The sequence below is a fragment of the Haemaphysalis longicornis genome, unplaced genomic scaffold (assembly GCF_048455015.1).
Source record: "Haemaphysalis longicornis isolate Haplotype H1 unplaced genomic scaffold, Haemaphysalis longicornis Haplotype H1 scaffold_9, whole genome shotgun sequence".
NCBI classification, from domain to species: domain Eukaryota; kingdom Metazoa; phylum Arthropoda; class Arachnida; order Ixodida; family Ixodidae; genus Haemaphysalis; species Haemaphysalis longicornis.
Window position 1 is genome coordinate 131,795,912 of NW_027526460.1, and position 16,798 is coordinate 131,812,709.

The 16,798-nt window shown below is 49.1% G+C and overlaps 1 protein-coding gene across 3 annotated transcripts in view; it reads left to right on the forward strand.

Moving 5' to 3' along the window:
* Positions 1–16,798, forward strand: part of LOC144152899 (solute carrier family 41 member 1-like) — a 60,814-nt gene that overhangs the window by 22,744 nt on the left and 21,272 nt on the right. For 2 of the 3 annotated variants that reach the window (XM_077684445.1, XM_077684446.1), the window contains exons 2-3: positions 8,394–9,259; positions 12,887–13,031. In XM_077684445.1, coding sequence (XP_077540571.1) covers positions 8,394–9,259; positions 12,887–13,031 — 1,011 coding nt within the window. Of the gene's footprint in view, positions 1–7,554; positions 7,750–8,393; positions 9,260–12,886; positions 13,032–16,798 lie in introns of those variants that run through there. The other variant, XM_077684444.1, reaches the window with a different exon arrangement.

The window sequence follows — 16,798 nt, forward strand, 5'->3', positions numbered from 1 at the left end:
TGGCTTTCGGGGCACATTCCAAAGACTTGGAGGGATGCCATAGTTGTAGCATTCTTGAAAGAAGGGAAGGACCCTTGTTCTCCCGCTACCTATCGACCCATTGCCCTGACCAGCTGCCTGCGCAAGCTTCTCGATAAGATGATAAGCCGGAGGCTCCTGTACTTTTTGGAGTACAACGGCCTTCTCGAGAGCTGCCAGGCAGGCTTCAGGGCGGGGAGATCCACAAACGATCAACTTGTGGCACTAGAGTGATACATTAAGGATGCCTTCATAAACAAACAGTTCTGTTTACTGTGTTTTCGACCTCGAAAAGGCCTATGACACCGCTTGGTGTTATGGGATCCTTACAGACCTCAAGTCATAATACTTTGAAGCTATGCTGGCGGCGCGCTGTGTGGTGGTCATTTGTGGGCATGCCTTACACCGTGGTTTGTTACAGGGCATGCAACCAGTAGTGTGTGGTCGGCTGGTACTGGATTTGGTGAGAACGTCACCGAAATATTTGTTCCGTGTATAAACAACACGTGGTGGCTATGGAAATATTCTTTTTAGGCGCTCACTTTCAACAGGGATATTGTGATGTTTCCTTAGTACGGATGCAACTTTCGGAGAAGAGGCGGAAAGGGTCAAAACAAGGTTTGTTTGTTGATTGGGTTGTGGAGCTTTTTTACGGTGAATGTCGGTGCGGTTCAACTGGTTAGCTCGTGTAAACGCGTCATCGATAACCTGGTCTGGGTATTTGTGATTCAAGAGCGCGGTTTTAAGTTCTGACCAACCCTGACCAAGTCCTACACCTCAATATCGCCAATACGATTCTTGAATCAAGAAATGGTACCATCAAATTACTTGGCCTCCAGATTAGCAGCTGCAATAGCCCCACTACATGGATCCGTCATCTTCGGGCAACATGGCGCTCCACCTTGCACCTCATTATCCGTCTATCAAATAAATACGGCGGCTCACACCAAGACGCCGGTCTCAAGCTTGCGCGTGCCGTTGCGCACGGCCGGCTGTCTTACGGATTCCCTGTATATGAATTCCGTCCCCGGAATCTCAGCGAACTAACCATATTAAACAGACACCTGATTCGTACCATAACAGGCCTACCACGCCACAATAGGACGGACATGCTGGAACAAGCAGTGCCACTTCCTCCGATCACCAATATAGTGGAAGAAGTCAAGCTGCGATTCCAGAAGCATCTCGAATACATGCCACAGGGACGAGCCATTCTTAAATGGGACACCTCGAACAGCAATTTCGACCCTGCAATCTTTCCTAAATCCATCCCACCTTGGGAGACACCTGCAACCGGCCCTATCGGACGACGACCCATTCCCCGACGTCAACGAGCAGCTAGGGAACAGTATACGTCCGCACTCTGGCCAATGACAAAGCCCACGATGAAGTTAATGTTTTCATCGATGCCGCTATCCAAGGCATAACAACCGCTGTTGCTTGGACTTTCCCCGAGGTTCCACAACTAGGTGGTTCTCGTAACATTATGAACACCTACGGCCTCTCGGATAAAGTGGAACTTTTTTATTGGAATTCTGGGTGCAGTTCAAAGCATCCAGACCCATTGTTCAACCATCCACACAAAGCAGTTCCGCATCATCACTTACTCGCACGTTGCACTCGGGGAACAGAATAGGACCTTCACACCTAACTCTACGGCCACAAACATCCTCTACATAGTACGGGACCTGTCTCATGAAGGAATCACGATACGCACTGTCTGGACATCTGCCCACACGTCTGGAGCGGACGGCACCCGAACGGCGCACAACGCTGCCCGGGAGTGTCTACTAAATCCTCCTAGTGTTCTCGACACCACTCCAGCGCAATCTGACCCACCGAGCACATCTGAACAACACTGGCAACAAAAACGTCGTCAAGCTAGAGCCCTCAGCCGGCACCGGCTAGCCGAGGCCTCACCTCCTGGTTTCCTCGCCCCACTAAAGACCCTTCCCAGAACAGGAGAGGTCTTCGCCAACAAAGTTTATGCCAACTCGGCCTATACCCCTGATGTGATATCGATGTGGACGAACCCAAGGCGTCCCTCCTTACTAAGGTGCCCCCACTGTAGCAGCAACGAGAAACCCAACCTTTTCCACCTTATTCGGTCATGTGTAGCCTTCTCAGACGGCCTTGCGCAGTTGCTAGCAAGCGCCACGGTTCCGACGTCGGCGTTAAAGCATGTCGAGTATTTTAGGGTGAACCCCCAAATGTCAGAAAAAATTACATACTTTTCCCTAAGAAATGCCCCCTATAAGATGGTTTAATGGCTGACCGACTACCTGTTCAAGTTCACCAGTCACAAATGGACACCGGTGCGCATCCATCTTGCCCCACCAACCGTAATGTGCCATCAAGAACTATGCCGCACACCCCCTCCCCTCAAGGGAAGTCCAGTGTGTGTGTGTTGCTCCAACGGAACCTCGAGAGACCGCTACAGTGACAGCTACAGTGAAGCTTGAACAATACTTAGATGTACTACAACTACTTAGTGGTGTCTTTCCCAATCCTCCTTTCCATTCCCTACCCACAGGGCTTTATAGCCTCCTCTCTGCAATAAAGTCATTCATTCATTCGAACAGTTTTTCATTTTGCGTCCCACGAATGTTGTGGAATCCGAGGTTTATTCACCGGTTTCGCCACTCAAAGTCGTCAATATCGAGTTGCAGATCAGCGAGCGCTTTGCCGTGATTCTGTGTCTCGATTTTTCTGAAACTGCTTTTCAAGTTCTTTATCTCGTCTTAGTTCTTCTTGTCAGTGGCTGGTATTTCGTCATACTTTTTGACAGCGTATCCGCGAACTTTTCAAAGTTGTCTACAGTTTTCTTCATGATTAAAAGGTCGTCTAGCTTCGTTAGTATTTTCGCGAGTTGCCTGTTGGAGGATTTAATCGTTCAGCTACAGAATCCTTAGCGGAACCTGTGACAGTTTCCTCCATTTTACAGGCTACACAGCCCCATTCTTTTATCTGAGGTTCGGACATTACTCTGTGGGACGCAGGCTACGAGCCGCTGCATTTTCCGAGGGTGGTACGAGCGTGAGCACTTGGAACATCTGATTGTACATGTATAAGGCTTTATTTCCTGCTCGCTTTCCGGACTTTCATCAGTCTTCGACATTCTCTCAAAGCAAAGGAAGTAAAAGAAAGGGCGGTCTTCGAGCTAGCAGACAACCAGCAAACAGCAGCGGCTGCAGCAGTGCACGCGAATAGCGCTAATTGAAAGATGCCAGAATTAGGACTGTAGCTAACCTCGAACCGATAAAATAGTGTCCGTACACGGAATGGCACGCCGCCGCCGCTGCCATTTGCTTTGTCTTAAGTCTTCTATTCACCTTGATATCGTGGTGGAAGGCTCGAGCAACAAAACGTTACCTCGGGCTGGGTAGGGGTGGTGTAGTTTTTAAACACGAAAGTGTTTTATTCCCGGATACACGAAGATTTCGCTGACGTCATATCCGTCACGGAAGTGACGCCAGTACAACGAAGCAAGCGGCCCGCACACAGGCTCTCCTTGCGGGGAAGCCACCTTTGGTACTAAGGAGTACGTTATGCTTACGGTTGTTCTTTTTTCGGGTTTTATATTTTAAACAAAAGTGGTTTATGCCGCGATTTCCCTAGATTTCATCGACATCATATTCGTCATGGAAGTGACGCCAGTACACCTTTTCCGAAGCGACTCGCCAGCAGTACGTCGCTCGCCCAGCCCACCCACAAGACAGCCGCCGACCCGCAAAGAATGCTCAGCTGCAGATGTCGCTCCACATGTTACTTTCGTGTTTTACCGATGCCTATGACAGAGGAATCAACCACAGTTTTTTTACGCACTTTAAATAACACCATGCGGTTCCATGCAGCTAATAATTAATGGGAACGATGTTGACGCGTCTCATCCTGGAACTAAGACACGCCACTGATGCTGCCCCGATGCTGCCCAACCGGATGTACTATTAGGAAGCCTGAAAACGTGAACGGTTAGGGTTGAAATAATAACATACGAAGAGAGTGAGAGAAAGCGTTCTTTCAGGGACCGAACTTTCTTCAGAGCCGGGATGTTCTGTTTGTGCACAGCGTGTCTCCAGAGTGATTGGCGGCTGAGACGTATTGGTTTACGTATTGTTCTTCCTGGAAGTAAAAGAGCAAGATTGCGTATTGGTTAACATAAGGTGTTTAACTCTAAAAAAAGTAGGGTTGAAGCGCTTACCGTCTGCGTGTCGCCTAAACTGTCTTCTATTCTTTTCTTTCTGGGTTTGGTACATGTTTAGGGCTGTTTAGGGCTGTTTTGGGTTTTGTACATTTTAGGGCTGAATGCCTTATGCGTTTTTTATTCCCATTGTTTCGTTGGCTGGAACGAGCCAGGAAACCGGGAGGCTAGCGAAGTCTACAAAACACGTTTTTTTTATTAAAACGTGGCTACGGTGCTAACACCTGGCAAATGTGGGGCCATATTTTTGAATTCGTAGATTTTTTTTACCTAGCCATACTTTATGTCAGCAGTCAGCGACGTTTGCACGTGAAGGTCTGACGGGAACATCGTGTAAATGAGGTTAAGCGAACTTAAATCACCACGAAGCTATCTGATTTTGCACGTATTCTGAAAATAAGGGCCCAAGTTAACGCTGACAAAGAAAATAAATGTTTTTAGTTGAAATTGGTTGAAATTGGCATCAGTACCACCATACCAACGAGTAACGTTTCCCCAAAAGCGAGCGACCCAGCGTTATGGGGACCTCTTCTCGACTTCGTTAGTTCTCCGTGAATTCGCCACATCGACCGGAAACGTGCTTCCGGCTGGCTAAGTGGCTGTGTGTGCTTTCGTCATTTTGACGTTTCGTGACTTTAACCTCACCAGTTCGAAGGATTTCTTTTCTTTTTTTCTTAATCGCCACAGGCGCATAATTTATGAAAGACTGCATGAAATGCAACGAACATGAAAACGTAACTTGCTTTTGGAATCGAATAAAAACGTACTTTGTAGGCCATGCCCTCTGTGATTGGCTGAGAGGACATGACATACAGTAAGCGTGAACGTCGCGAACGTAAAAGTCACACGATAGCAACTTCCGCCTGCGTAAAATTCGCGTGATTTTACTTAAAGTTACTCTGCAACCCTTCCTATAAACACTTTCACAGTATCTTTCGCGTCTGAAAGAAATCACTGCGAAAGCTATAGTTATCGCCAGCACGGAGTGGCACTGCGTGATTTGATTGTTGCAGCAAATACGCCTTCCGTTTCTGCTCTGCTTTTGTGGCTTTCTTTTCAAAGTGGCTATCGAATGAGTTCATTGCTGCAACGGAAGGAAAGCCAGCCAATAGCCGCTACACCGCTGTAATGACGTAATTCCAGTGGTCGAAGAACGCCAAGACCGGAAAAGAGGAGACGGCGGGCAAGGAGGAGGAACCTTTATGTAGGCGTCACATCGAGCTGGTTAGTAGGCGGGGTCCTCAGTCCAGGACTCCGTTGGTGCGGCTTGCGTCTTCGCCATTTCAGCAAGCCAAAGCTGCTTACTTAGGTCCGATATGGCAAGTTCACTCTCCCACTGCTCGTATCTAGGATTAAAATTGGTCATTTGAGCAATTTTCTAAGCTATCTGATGCGCATACAGCAGTAATTCCTGGCTGATGTACTGTCCGACCCCCTATTCTAAGTGCTGGGTGTATTGGTTGAATACGTTCTGCAAGAATTTAACATTTCAAAAAAAAATTGAAAAAAGTGTTTCGGGGTACCTTTAAGAGCTTCACATGGCGGCTGCTGTTGCCCCAAACTGTATAAAAGAAATTTATGGGCCTTCGGTGCCGTGAATGCCCCGGCAATTTGCACCAGGCACAGTTTCGCACGAGCGTCTGTTTAAAACGGTTTTCTATCTAAAAAAAACCATCATTTTGACAGTGTCTAAGCCGCAGATACGGGGGCATTAAAATTACGTTTCCTGTTTTGTTTTTACGAGTAAAACTGAACCATTGCTGGCGCTAAGCGGGACACGGACGAAGAAGTACACTCACGAGTGAAGCGCACACTACCAACTGTTTTTTTAATCGCGACAACATAACTTATACGGAAACATTCAGATGATGTGACAGGAAACATTAATCATTCTCGAAGAACAAACTAGAGGATGTACAATAATTAATACTGCGTGTGCGTTGGCCTACAAACTGTCTAGTAATGCTATTTCCGTTGTCGTCAATGCAATCGATGGCTTACCAACACAGCTTTTTTTTTCTTTTGGAATTGCGGAGGCTTGCCATATCTCGCGGTGTGTGAGCTATACCCAAATAGGATTGTAGTACGCTCAAATTTCGCAGAGCAACCACATCCTTACCCTTTACTGTGTTATTCGAGAATGATTACCCTTTCCTGTCACGTCATCTGAACGTTTCCACACAAGCTATGTCGTTGTGATTAAAAAAACCAGTTGGTAATTTGCGCTTCACTCGTTCGTGTACTTCTTCGTCCGTGTTCCGCTTAGCGCCAGCTATGGTTCAAGTTAAAAACCAACTAGCCCCATTCCAAGCTCCGATTAGCAATAAAATCGCAGTTGTTGGTTTTGTGTGACATCATTACAATGGGGGAGTACGAAAAAAAAAGTCGAACCGCCTGTTTTATTCTTTACCGTGCTGATCGATTTGCAGTATGGATAGGGACCAAGGAGTTGCTTCATGAACAGTGGACATTCTTGTGCGTGAAGAAATGTCGTCGCTGCTGGTTGATTGCCGATGCATAATCGCGAGTGTGTGGGTTATTGTAGCAGCGAAACAATTTAAACAGCGTGGTAAAGACGAAACTAAAGGAAGACTACACGTAGGACGAGCGCTGGACACAAACCGGAATTTTTCACTCGCACACAAGATACAGAAACAGCGCAGGCGTTGACACGGGAGAAGTAATCAGGGGAGATTTTGGGACCAGTTATGGTTGCTAAGTATCTTCAATGCAGATGAAAACTGCTGCAGCACAGCAGCCATGCATAACAATTGCCGAAGAAAGAAATGGATTATGTGAATCCGCACTTGCGACGTGAGCGAAACTGAGCTGCCCGACTACTTTCTCATGAAATTCCCCCTGACTATTTCTCCCGTGTTTGCGCTTGCGCCGATTCTGTGTATTTTTGTGTGTCAGTGAAAACTTCCAGCGGATGTCCAGCGCTTGGTATACGTGTTCTCCGCCGCGGTGGCTCAGTGGCTAAGGCGTTGGTCTACTGAGCACGAGGTCGCGGGTTCTATTCCCGGCCGCGGCGGCCGCTTTTCTGATGGAGGCGAAAAGCAAAAACGCCCGTGTGTACGAGATTTCGGCGCACGTTAAAGATCCCCAGGTGTACAAAATTAATCCGGAGCCCTCCTCTACGGCGCGCCTCATCGCCTGCGTTGCGTCGGCGCGTTAAACCCTACAATCAAATCAATCAGTTATACGTGTTCTCTCCCTTTAGTGTCGTCTTTACCGAGCTGTGTTATAATGTTTCAGTGGTGGGTGATTGTTTAGAGCTGGGCTCGTTTTATTCTTTTGATTGCCATTACGTTTGCAGCCTCGTGAAAGTCAATTGCGCACGTAGCTTACGCATTTAGCTGTCGCTTGTCTAATATGCGCTGTTAACGGCCACCCATCGTATATGCGCAGAATCATGCCACTCTGGTAGCTACCACCACAGCTTTACTCAGTGGCGAACACGCTCGCAGTTGACATGACCTCGATCACCGTCGCACTTCAACACGACTCGAACATTCTTCCCGATGCTAGTAAGTGCATACCGAAAAACATTTGCCTTGCTTTCGTAATTTATTTTCGCGCAAGAAAAAAAAGAGCTGTGTACTCATCCTATTTTCGTCCGTTGATTCGACTTTACTGGGTCTGAGAACCCTGTATTTATCTCCGCTGTTTCTGGCATTTCTAGGCGTTTTTTTTTAACTCGACGACCTCGTTAATGAACTTTGCTTGATGGTTAAGCTTCCTGTACGCTTTCGCTTACCGACAAAACGACGCGTGCATGACAACGCGGAGAGTTCTCGCCGCAGCCGGCTGTGTACGGTGCCAATAGCTGTAGGCACGAGTTCGCTAACGCGAACAAAGTGAGCCGACCAATCGCGGGGCCCAGAACGCGGGTTTCGCCACTCTGCCCCCGTGGCGACATCAATCAACGCCGCTTTCGACGGCGTGTCGAAACGGCCTTCTTCCTTTCGAACGGCGTCCCCCGCGCAGTAAGGACGCCCGCCATCCCCGCAGCCTAAGTGCGCGCGCTCACGTCTTTTATCTGTCTCACGAAGCACTGTTAAGACAACAGACGTCCGACACCGCACGGCGCAGCGCTTGCGAAGCGGTCATTGATCATCCCAGAAACGCGGAGTGACGGAAAATTACAGCATGCGGCTTGTCTTTACTGCAGGAATCCGGGCGGCTGAGCGACGCGGAAGCGCGTCGCCTGCAGCGATGAACTCCGACGGCGCTTACGTCAGTGCGGACTACGAGCTCGAAACTCGGCGGCTGTCGCACGACTTTGACAACGACACTCGCGACGACGACGACGACAGACTCTGCAACGGCAAGATCCACGACGCCGCGCACGAGGCGACGCGACACCAGCATCAGCATGGCCACGGCTTCAGCAACGGGAACGTTGTGACAGACGGTTGCGACAAAGACCGCGTGTCCCGCAAAGGGAGCTTAGTCTGTTACAAGGAGTGCTTCGGCCACGCAGCGGAAGAATGCAGTAACAGTCGCTGTTCCAGGAGGGGAAGCGTTGTCGGCCACGTGGACGGGGGCGGGGAAACGCCGGAAAAAGGGCACGTGTTCTGGAAGGGCGGCCTTGTGGGCTACTCGGAACACGCCGCTGACATAACGGACGAGAACCTGAACAAAGCCGGCAGCGTGTCCCTGAAGCCGGACATGACGGGAGACACAGAAGAGGACGATGAAGACACGTCTTCCGCCGAGTCGGGCAAGAAGCGGCGATCTTTAGCAGTCGTCTACGACCAGGAGTCTCTTCTAAGTATCTTCAAGCAGGCGGCATTGCCCTTCTTCCTGGGCGGCCTGGGTACGGTGTTCGCGGGTCTCATTCTGGACACTGTGCAGTTCTGGCCGGCGTTCCAGAACGTCACCGAACTCTTCATCGTGGTTCCTCCGTTGCTGGGCCTCAAGGGAAACCTGGAAATGACTCTGGCAGCGCGTCTCTCCACGCAGGCCAACTTGGGCAACATGGACACGCGACGGCAGCGCTGGGGCATCGCACTCGGCAACATGGCTCTTGTTCAGGTAAGCACGAACCACCGCTGTAGATGCGGGTAGATCATGGGAGCACATCTTCAAAACAAGATCGGTGCTGTGATGTTATACAAAACTGTCAAATCATCAAAATCGCCCAAAATTTAACGCGAAGCTAAAGAAGACGTTCGCAATCTTCATGCACGTCGGCTAACATCTGTGTGTGTGATGCCAGACGGCCAAATCGTGCTGTTGAAGAACGTTGGATACCCCTGATATAGACCTTATTTCAACCTTGTCACTACCTAGATTCTATTTCGCACCTTACCATTGCCTAATAGTGGTGCGTTTCCTTTTTTTCGGTTCCAGGCGCTTGAAAATATAGAGGCTGCTCTCCATAGCAACCATCCTATCACACACATCATAATTCCTAATCACTTAACCATTCCACCCTGATTTTCACTGTTAGCAACTTAGGCGCAAGATAGGTTCTGCATGGGCTGAAGCGTTTAGTATTCGCGGCGGAACGTATGCCGTATGCGCCTATATAATAGCTCTTCGTTTTAATGCACTTTGAAACGGTCGCACCAGACTCATAAATGACAAAACAGTGAAAAAAAGAAAGCAAAGAAGAAACAAATAATTCTTCTCCAAATGACTGCGCACATTGCGGCCGACATGCGTAGCCTTTCTACGTGTTCTAGGGTATGCGAACAATGTATTGCTAGAGGCTCAAACGAACTGCTGGCAGCACGAGGTTGGGCTACTTGGTTCATTACTCGTTGTATTAAGCAGCGCGAAAAACGGAGGCAGCAAAAGGCACATACAGCACAATCCGGGACTTTCAACTACGGTATTTATTGAAACGGCGCCAGTATACACTTGATAACAACGATAAAAAAGGAGAGGAATAGGAGGAGCCGGGAAGTTATGTGACGGACTAGGCGCAATCAATCCAAATGGCATGCTTGTCGCAACGTGCCCGCGCCGAATTTAAAATGCTCGATGTCAAAGGTGTCAAAAGGGAGTAAAGCAGTTATCAATAAAACATGCAACATCGTTTTTTGCCTTCATGTGCCCAATTTCGACGCCAGAAAGTGCTAAGGGCTGCTGACGCAAGAACGAGCCTTTCTTGCCGTGGCAAAGGCTTCGATGACTTACCTCGCGGCGATATACTACTTGTTTCGTTTTAGAACAGCTAACTTGTGCAAAGAGGCTGAATAGTGGCGCATGCCTCGCAATGAATCTCCAGCTTACTTCGCGTGTACACCCGCCCAATTTTTTACCAATATCACGGGAGCGTCGACCGTTCGGTCGATCAGCGCCGCGTGACGGAATGATACGGCAAACTCGGCGAGAGTCGCCGCGTGCGCACTAAGCAAAGGCCGCTGCTGCCGTCGTCTGCTAGGCTGTTCCAAAAGCAGACAGCCGCCCCTGATTTTTTTGTTCCCTTATCACACTGCCTGCTATACATGAAATTTTTCTGCAAGACCAAGCACGTGGCGCAAACAGAAAACCGAGTAATCAGCGTTGTCAAATGAACCTTGCGTTCAGCAACGTTGATTACTGTTTTCTGTTGGCGCCACGTGCCTGGTCTAGAAGAAAAATTTCGAGTTTAGCAGGCAGTGTAATAAGCGAATAAAAAAAATCGGGGGACGCTGTCTGCTCTTGGAACAGCCTAGCAGACGACGGCAGCAGCGGCCTTCGCTTAGTGCGCATGCGGCGACTCTCGCCGAGTTTGCCGTATCATTCCGTCACGCGGCGCTGATCGACCAAACGGTCGACGCTCCCGTGATATTGGTAAAAAATTGGGCGGGTGTACAATCGCAGGGAACTACCATGCTCGCGAAGGCGATCGTTAGCCCCGCGGTTGGTCTGTCCATGTATGTCCGGCCCCACAAGCGTATCTCGCATACCACTCCTCCTTGGCAGGAAACACAAGGGTAAAGTGCTGCACTGCGTGTCATTAAGACAGGAAAGGGCCGTTACCATTTACTTTCTTGCAGAAGCCGCCGTCTAGTTTGGTTGGAGCTGAAAATATAACTTCGACGCTTGCTTTGGCCATCACTGTCTTGATCTTGTGCGAGACACCGTGGACGCACGATATGTCCGCTCGCCTGAACCCTTTCTATTTGGTGCTGTTACTTGGGTCTTGGAGCTTCGCGCCACCAAAAGGTTGTCTGTGACCCTGCGCAGAATGTCCACGGGGAAACCAGCGGCCAGCAGTCACAGCCCTTTAGTTTTAAAGCTTGGCTTGGTCACGTGGCCGAAGAAGCGTTGCAGGTATTTTTCTAAAAGACCGCTTTGCAAATTCCACGACTGACCAGGCGGACTACGCTGACGTGTAAGGGAGCTGCCTTTCTACTTGAGATAAGCGGTACGCGAGCGGTCATCTTGTACGTCTCGTCATGTCTCGCACAAGATCAAGAGATTGCGAGGGCAGGCTTTTAAGTCATACTTTCAGCTCGTAACAAACGTGGCAGCCTGTGCAAGATAGTCAACGGGGACTGGCCTCTCCTTCAAGATGCACAGTGGCATGCGGCTCCTATGTTCCTTGCCAACGAATGGTTTACGGCATCTCTTTCGTTGTGGACGGCCACACACGCACTGCAGACAGGCCGCTGTGTTAACGATCGCCTTCGTCAGCATGGCATTCGCTGCGATCGTCCACGGCGAGCAAGCTGGAGGCTCATTGTCAGGCATGCCAATATTTGCACAAGTTCGCTGTTTTAAAACGATGCAAGCATGCCACAACGAGGTGAATTTTCGAAGCCTTTGCCGTTTACAAGAAAGGCTCGTTTTGCGTCAGTAGCCCCTCTGTAGCACATTCTAACGTCGGGATTAGGTAGTAGGCACACGGATTCAAAGAACGTCGTTCTTAGATATACAGGTTTTACTCGCGTCCACATGATTTTCGTTTGTATTTTTGGTATCGAACAGTTCACCTTTTGGTGCGTGAGCTGCCATTTATGTCTATCGTTTTCGTGGACGTGAGAGATAGTCGACTAAGCTAAATATAGAAAACATAATCGCCGCAACGTCGGCAGAAGTGCTCAACAGCATTACGGGGCGGCCAGATGCGTTAGAATGCTGGCTTCGGACGCGCAAAAATGTTGAGCGGTGAAGTCAACTTCAAAACTGGGTTTGTGGCAAGGCAAATTTTAACGGGACAAACAGACAAATGGGAGATGCAAAGCAGATACTGTAATCAATCAATCAAATAATCAACCAATCAATCAATTCATCAACTCATCAATAAATCAATCAATGAGGCCAGGCGTGATTGTAAACAGCATAATTGGCCCATAGGCAAAAGATCCAAGTGTGGAGCCGCGCTGGCACTAAGGTCAGTAGTGCGCTGACAAACCAATTCAAGTAAAAACGTTTTCCCTTGACGTGTTTTCACATAGCACGATAGTCTCTAACAATCAGCAAACACATCCTGTGCCTTAAATATGTGTAAGCGCAAAAAAACCAAGATAATACACAAGAAAGAAGAGACAGGACGTGCGCTTGTCCTGCCTCCTTTCTTGTGTATCGTCTTTCCTATTTTGCGCTTAAACATATCTGAGAACCATGAAACAACTAGCCCCCTAACAAGTTTCGTTAAATTATACATCCTGTGCCCCTTTCCAACGTCGGATCATCCGCTTTCGGGACCCCCTTTCCCCCTTGCAGCTGCAGGCGTGCGTGCTGTCCCTGCTGTCCTCGGTGTTCGCCATCGTGATGGGCCTGGCGTCCGACGACGCCTTCCGCTTCGACCAGGCGCTCTTCGTGGCCGCCTCCAGCATGGCCACGGCGGCAGTGGCGAGCTTCCTGCTCGGTGAGTGCCGCATCTCCCGCTCGTGTTAAATATTGGCGAAACTCTTGGTACTGCGACTCGATATGCGAAACCTTGGGACCATCAGCGGGGATTCATCCCCCATGGTTGCCTGGCAGTGACTTGTTCCTAATGCCGGCGACCTACAATCGTGTAGCTGCTCTGGTGTGTGGAGAGAGAGAGAGAGAGAGAGAGAGAGAGAGAGAGAGAGAGAGAGAGAGAGAGAGAGAGAGAGAGAGAGAGAGAGAGAGAGAGAGAGAGAGAGAGAGAGAGAGAGAGAGAGAGAGAGAGAGAGAGAGAGAGACATCTTTAATGGGCAAGTGAGGTCAGCCAGGCTGGGCGCAAGCTTCTGAATTCCCCACGCGCACAAATTGAAAAGGAAATATGTATTTATTTGACTAGCCACCGCATTCGCTAGTGTGTCTGAAAGCTGGCGATCCATTCGTGAAATATTATTGGAGCATTGTGGGCTGACCTACTTCATATCAGCCACTGCTCATGAGAAACGTTGTTTAAAGTTAGCTACCGTAAACAAAAACGTTTCTTCATCCAAGGGACGTTATTTTTTTCAGATTCGGCAGATACGAACGTGATGTCAATAGAGCGTCTATACTTGCGCAGCCGTTCGCTCTCTTTGTGAAAAATACACTGCCACTTTTTCTATGTTATAGAGAGCTCAAATGAGTGATAAAATTGGCAATGTTTCATTCGTAAAACGAGTTCAAGAGGGAGCCGCTCGTTGCGACGACATGTTCTGCACGTTGAACGGGTTTGAACATATGGCGGACAGCCGAATACGTAGAAGTAAGACACCATGAGGGGCTGCTTATTTTGCACTCGTTATTTTCGCTGTTTGTTTGCACTTCCGTCATGCACCAAACGGTGCAGCTCCACCAATTTTTTTAAAGACGATAGTCTTTCTTGGGCTACTTAAACCCAGAAATTTTGGTCTGTCTGTCTGTCTGTCTGTCCGTCTGTCTGTGACTCGATTCAGCCACCCGGCCAAAGCAAAACAATGCCTGCGCAATAGTCTTATATAGTCACAGCTAAATCTACCCGTCTATGTCCGGTGTAATGTTCATACTTGTCAATATTGTTGAAGAAGAACAAGACATTACGTAAATATGAGACAACAAATCAATACAGAAGTGATATTTGCAGTGTTCCTTTATAAAAAATAAAACATGCTTGACTTGCGAAATTAACTACTTCATCAACTACAGAAAAAGAATTCACTCCGTCGTCACCTGCTGTCGCCCGCGCCACTATAGCTTCTTGCGACATTTTAAGAAATCAACCGGCAACAGTTACGCAAGGTTCCACTAGATAGGTTCCACGTTCTGCTTGCAACGCACGTGGAGTAGGGAAACGCGGTTCTATAAACGTTGAAGTAGAGCGCCTCGATTAACGCGCGTCTTCGCCGTACGGCAGCGTTCGCATCGAGACACCCGGTTTGGAGCAGTGGAACGCGGGAAATTTAAAATGATTTAAGCAAACCTTTGGCGTCTTTACCTTGGGAGGAGCGCGACGCAAGAGGAACAACATGAGAGGTGAGCGGGAAAGCGAAGGGAAGCATTTACTTCGCAAAAGCCGATAAAGACTATCGTCTTTTGACGGCATTTGCAACGAAAGGAGCAGATACGCAGCCAATTTTTTAAAACTGAAAGATCGTACGTTTCGTAGCTCCCTCGGCTTTTGTTCGACGAGCAACGATGCGTTATTTGCCGAGAAATCGGTAAATAAAGGTGACATTTCTTTTCCCCGTTTCCTTTCATTTTTTCGTGACGTAGCCTTCGCGCCATAAAGTGGGAGTCCAGGGCGTAAATGGTCGGCGCTAGGCGCTCTCACGCTGTCAGCAGTAGCTTTTACGTTTCCATGCCATGGTCGACCCCAGAGACCATTTCACTGGCCGAGGAGACTGGCTTAGACTTATGATTTGTCACCGACGGAACGCTTGCAGGGCGGCGTGCCCACGTACACCGGAAACAAACACCCCATGAGGCCGGCTGCGAGCAAAGCCCCTTCAGAAGCAAGAAACTCCGTTTCAAATATAGCCTGTATTCAATAGCGAGGCACGCATGCAGGCAACCATGTGAGTGCGCCGTCACTGGTTACGTCGGGCTCCGCGGGATGGCGGTACTTGTCTGTGCTAAGCGCATGATATGGGTTGGACATTCCAAGCTCTAGACCGCCGAACGCAAAATAATGCCTCGACTCCAATTTCACTGCAATTAATAACAATTCTGTTGACACCGCCGTTGAGAATCGGATTGAAATGGAGCAGACGACGCATGCCGGTGTTATATTTTTCTACGGCCTGCGGCTGCAGTGGCACAAGCAGCGCCATGTCCGTTGCAATTTCGGTGTTGCCAAACGAAGAAATTGACAGCTAAACGTTTCAATGAATACCACCTATCGCACTAGCGCGACTGCCCTGCTAGGCGTCGCTCAGACGGGCGCATTCATCTCACCTCATCTGGCGGTCATGACCATCTCATATTCGCATGCGAACAGCGTGAAATACTCGCTTGCTGAGCCGACCGGGCCCAAACATACCGAGGGTAGAGCTCACTGATCTCCACTAGAGTTGCTGGATGGCGCTTCGAGCTCTCCGGCGCACGGCCGCCGGAAGTTCGAGCGCTCGTCCCGGAAGTCGGGCCGTTCCAGCATAGCGCATGCTACGCATGGGCTGGTTTCGCACGCATTCCGCCAAAAATGCCTGCTTGTTGCGCCGTCAACTGCACAAGCAGACCAGAGAAGTCGTCTGGGAAGACGTTCTACTTGGAAGTATTACAATATTCTGTACGACGTGCGTGATAGGCAGCGAAACGCTAATGTCATGTCAGTGTCGTTTTTAAGCTGTGGCTCTTGTTACGCTGATTCCCTCGCTCTAAGCCGGATTTATACCGGCGTTGGGTGCCAAACTAGGGTATAATACCCATGTTACACGGCGAAAGTAACCGCAGATAAGTTTAACCGCGGTTACTGAATTTTAACCGCGGTTATCGCCAACTGCGGTTTTGGATGTTACACGCGAAATTGCAAATTTGGTAACCGCAGTCCCTTTGATTATGAGCGCAACAAAAATAAATTACTACACTTTTAACTTCACGATAAAAACAAAAGAGAAGCAGTGTAGACAAAAAGAAATATCGTTAAAGCATTCGCTTCTGACACAAACGCAACGCACTCGTGCGCGGCGAGAAGAGGGGCTTCCCCAACAGCTCGCAACCGGCTTGGTTTGCTGTTCGGTGTTGGGAACTTTCAGCTTAGCATCGCGGTAGATATTTGACCACCGCTATCTGTACAACTGGGAATTACAATCCGTAGCACAATTTTTCACCGCACTAACATCCATTTTCTCTAATGCGGAAGTTCTTTTCCGCGATCAGATTGATTTCGAAGAGCGGCGATGCGATAAGCTGTTGCTGCCGTGATCTGGGCCGGTTCGGGCCGCAAGCAGTGCCGTGCGGGCAGGCGCGCCGGCGTGTTTACAGGCACGGCCGACGCGCGCGCCGATCGTTTCCGAGTGCTGAAAACGCTTCAAGATTGCCTGCTATATCCATTTTTGGCGGACGACGCGCGGAATTTGCAAATTTAGCACGGATTTTGTCGTAGTTGATCGGGCGGATCGGGAAACGAGCCGCTGCTGACGGGCAGTCGCGCTGATTGCGAGAGCGATGCAAAGAACGCAAGCGCGTCTTGGGGACAGTTTTCGGGCGCCCGCTATTTGAGAACCTTTGTCTCTTCCGAACGCCAGGTTATTTTTT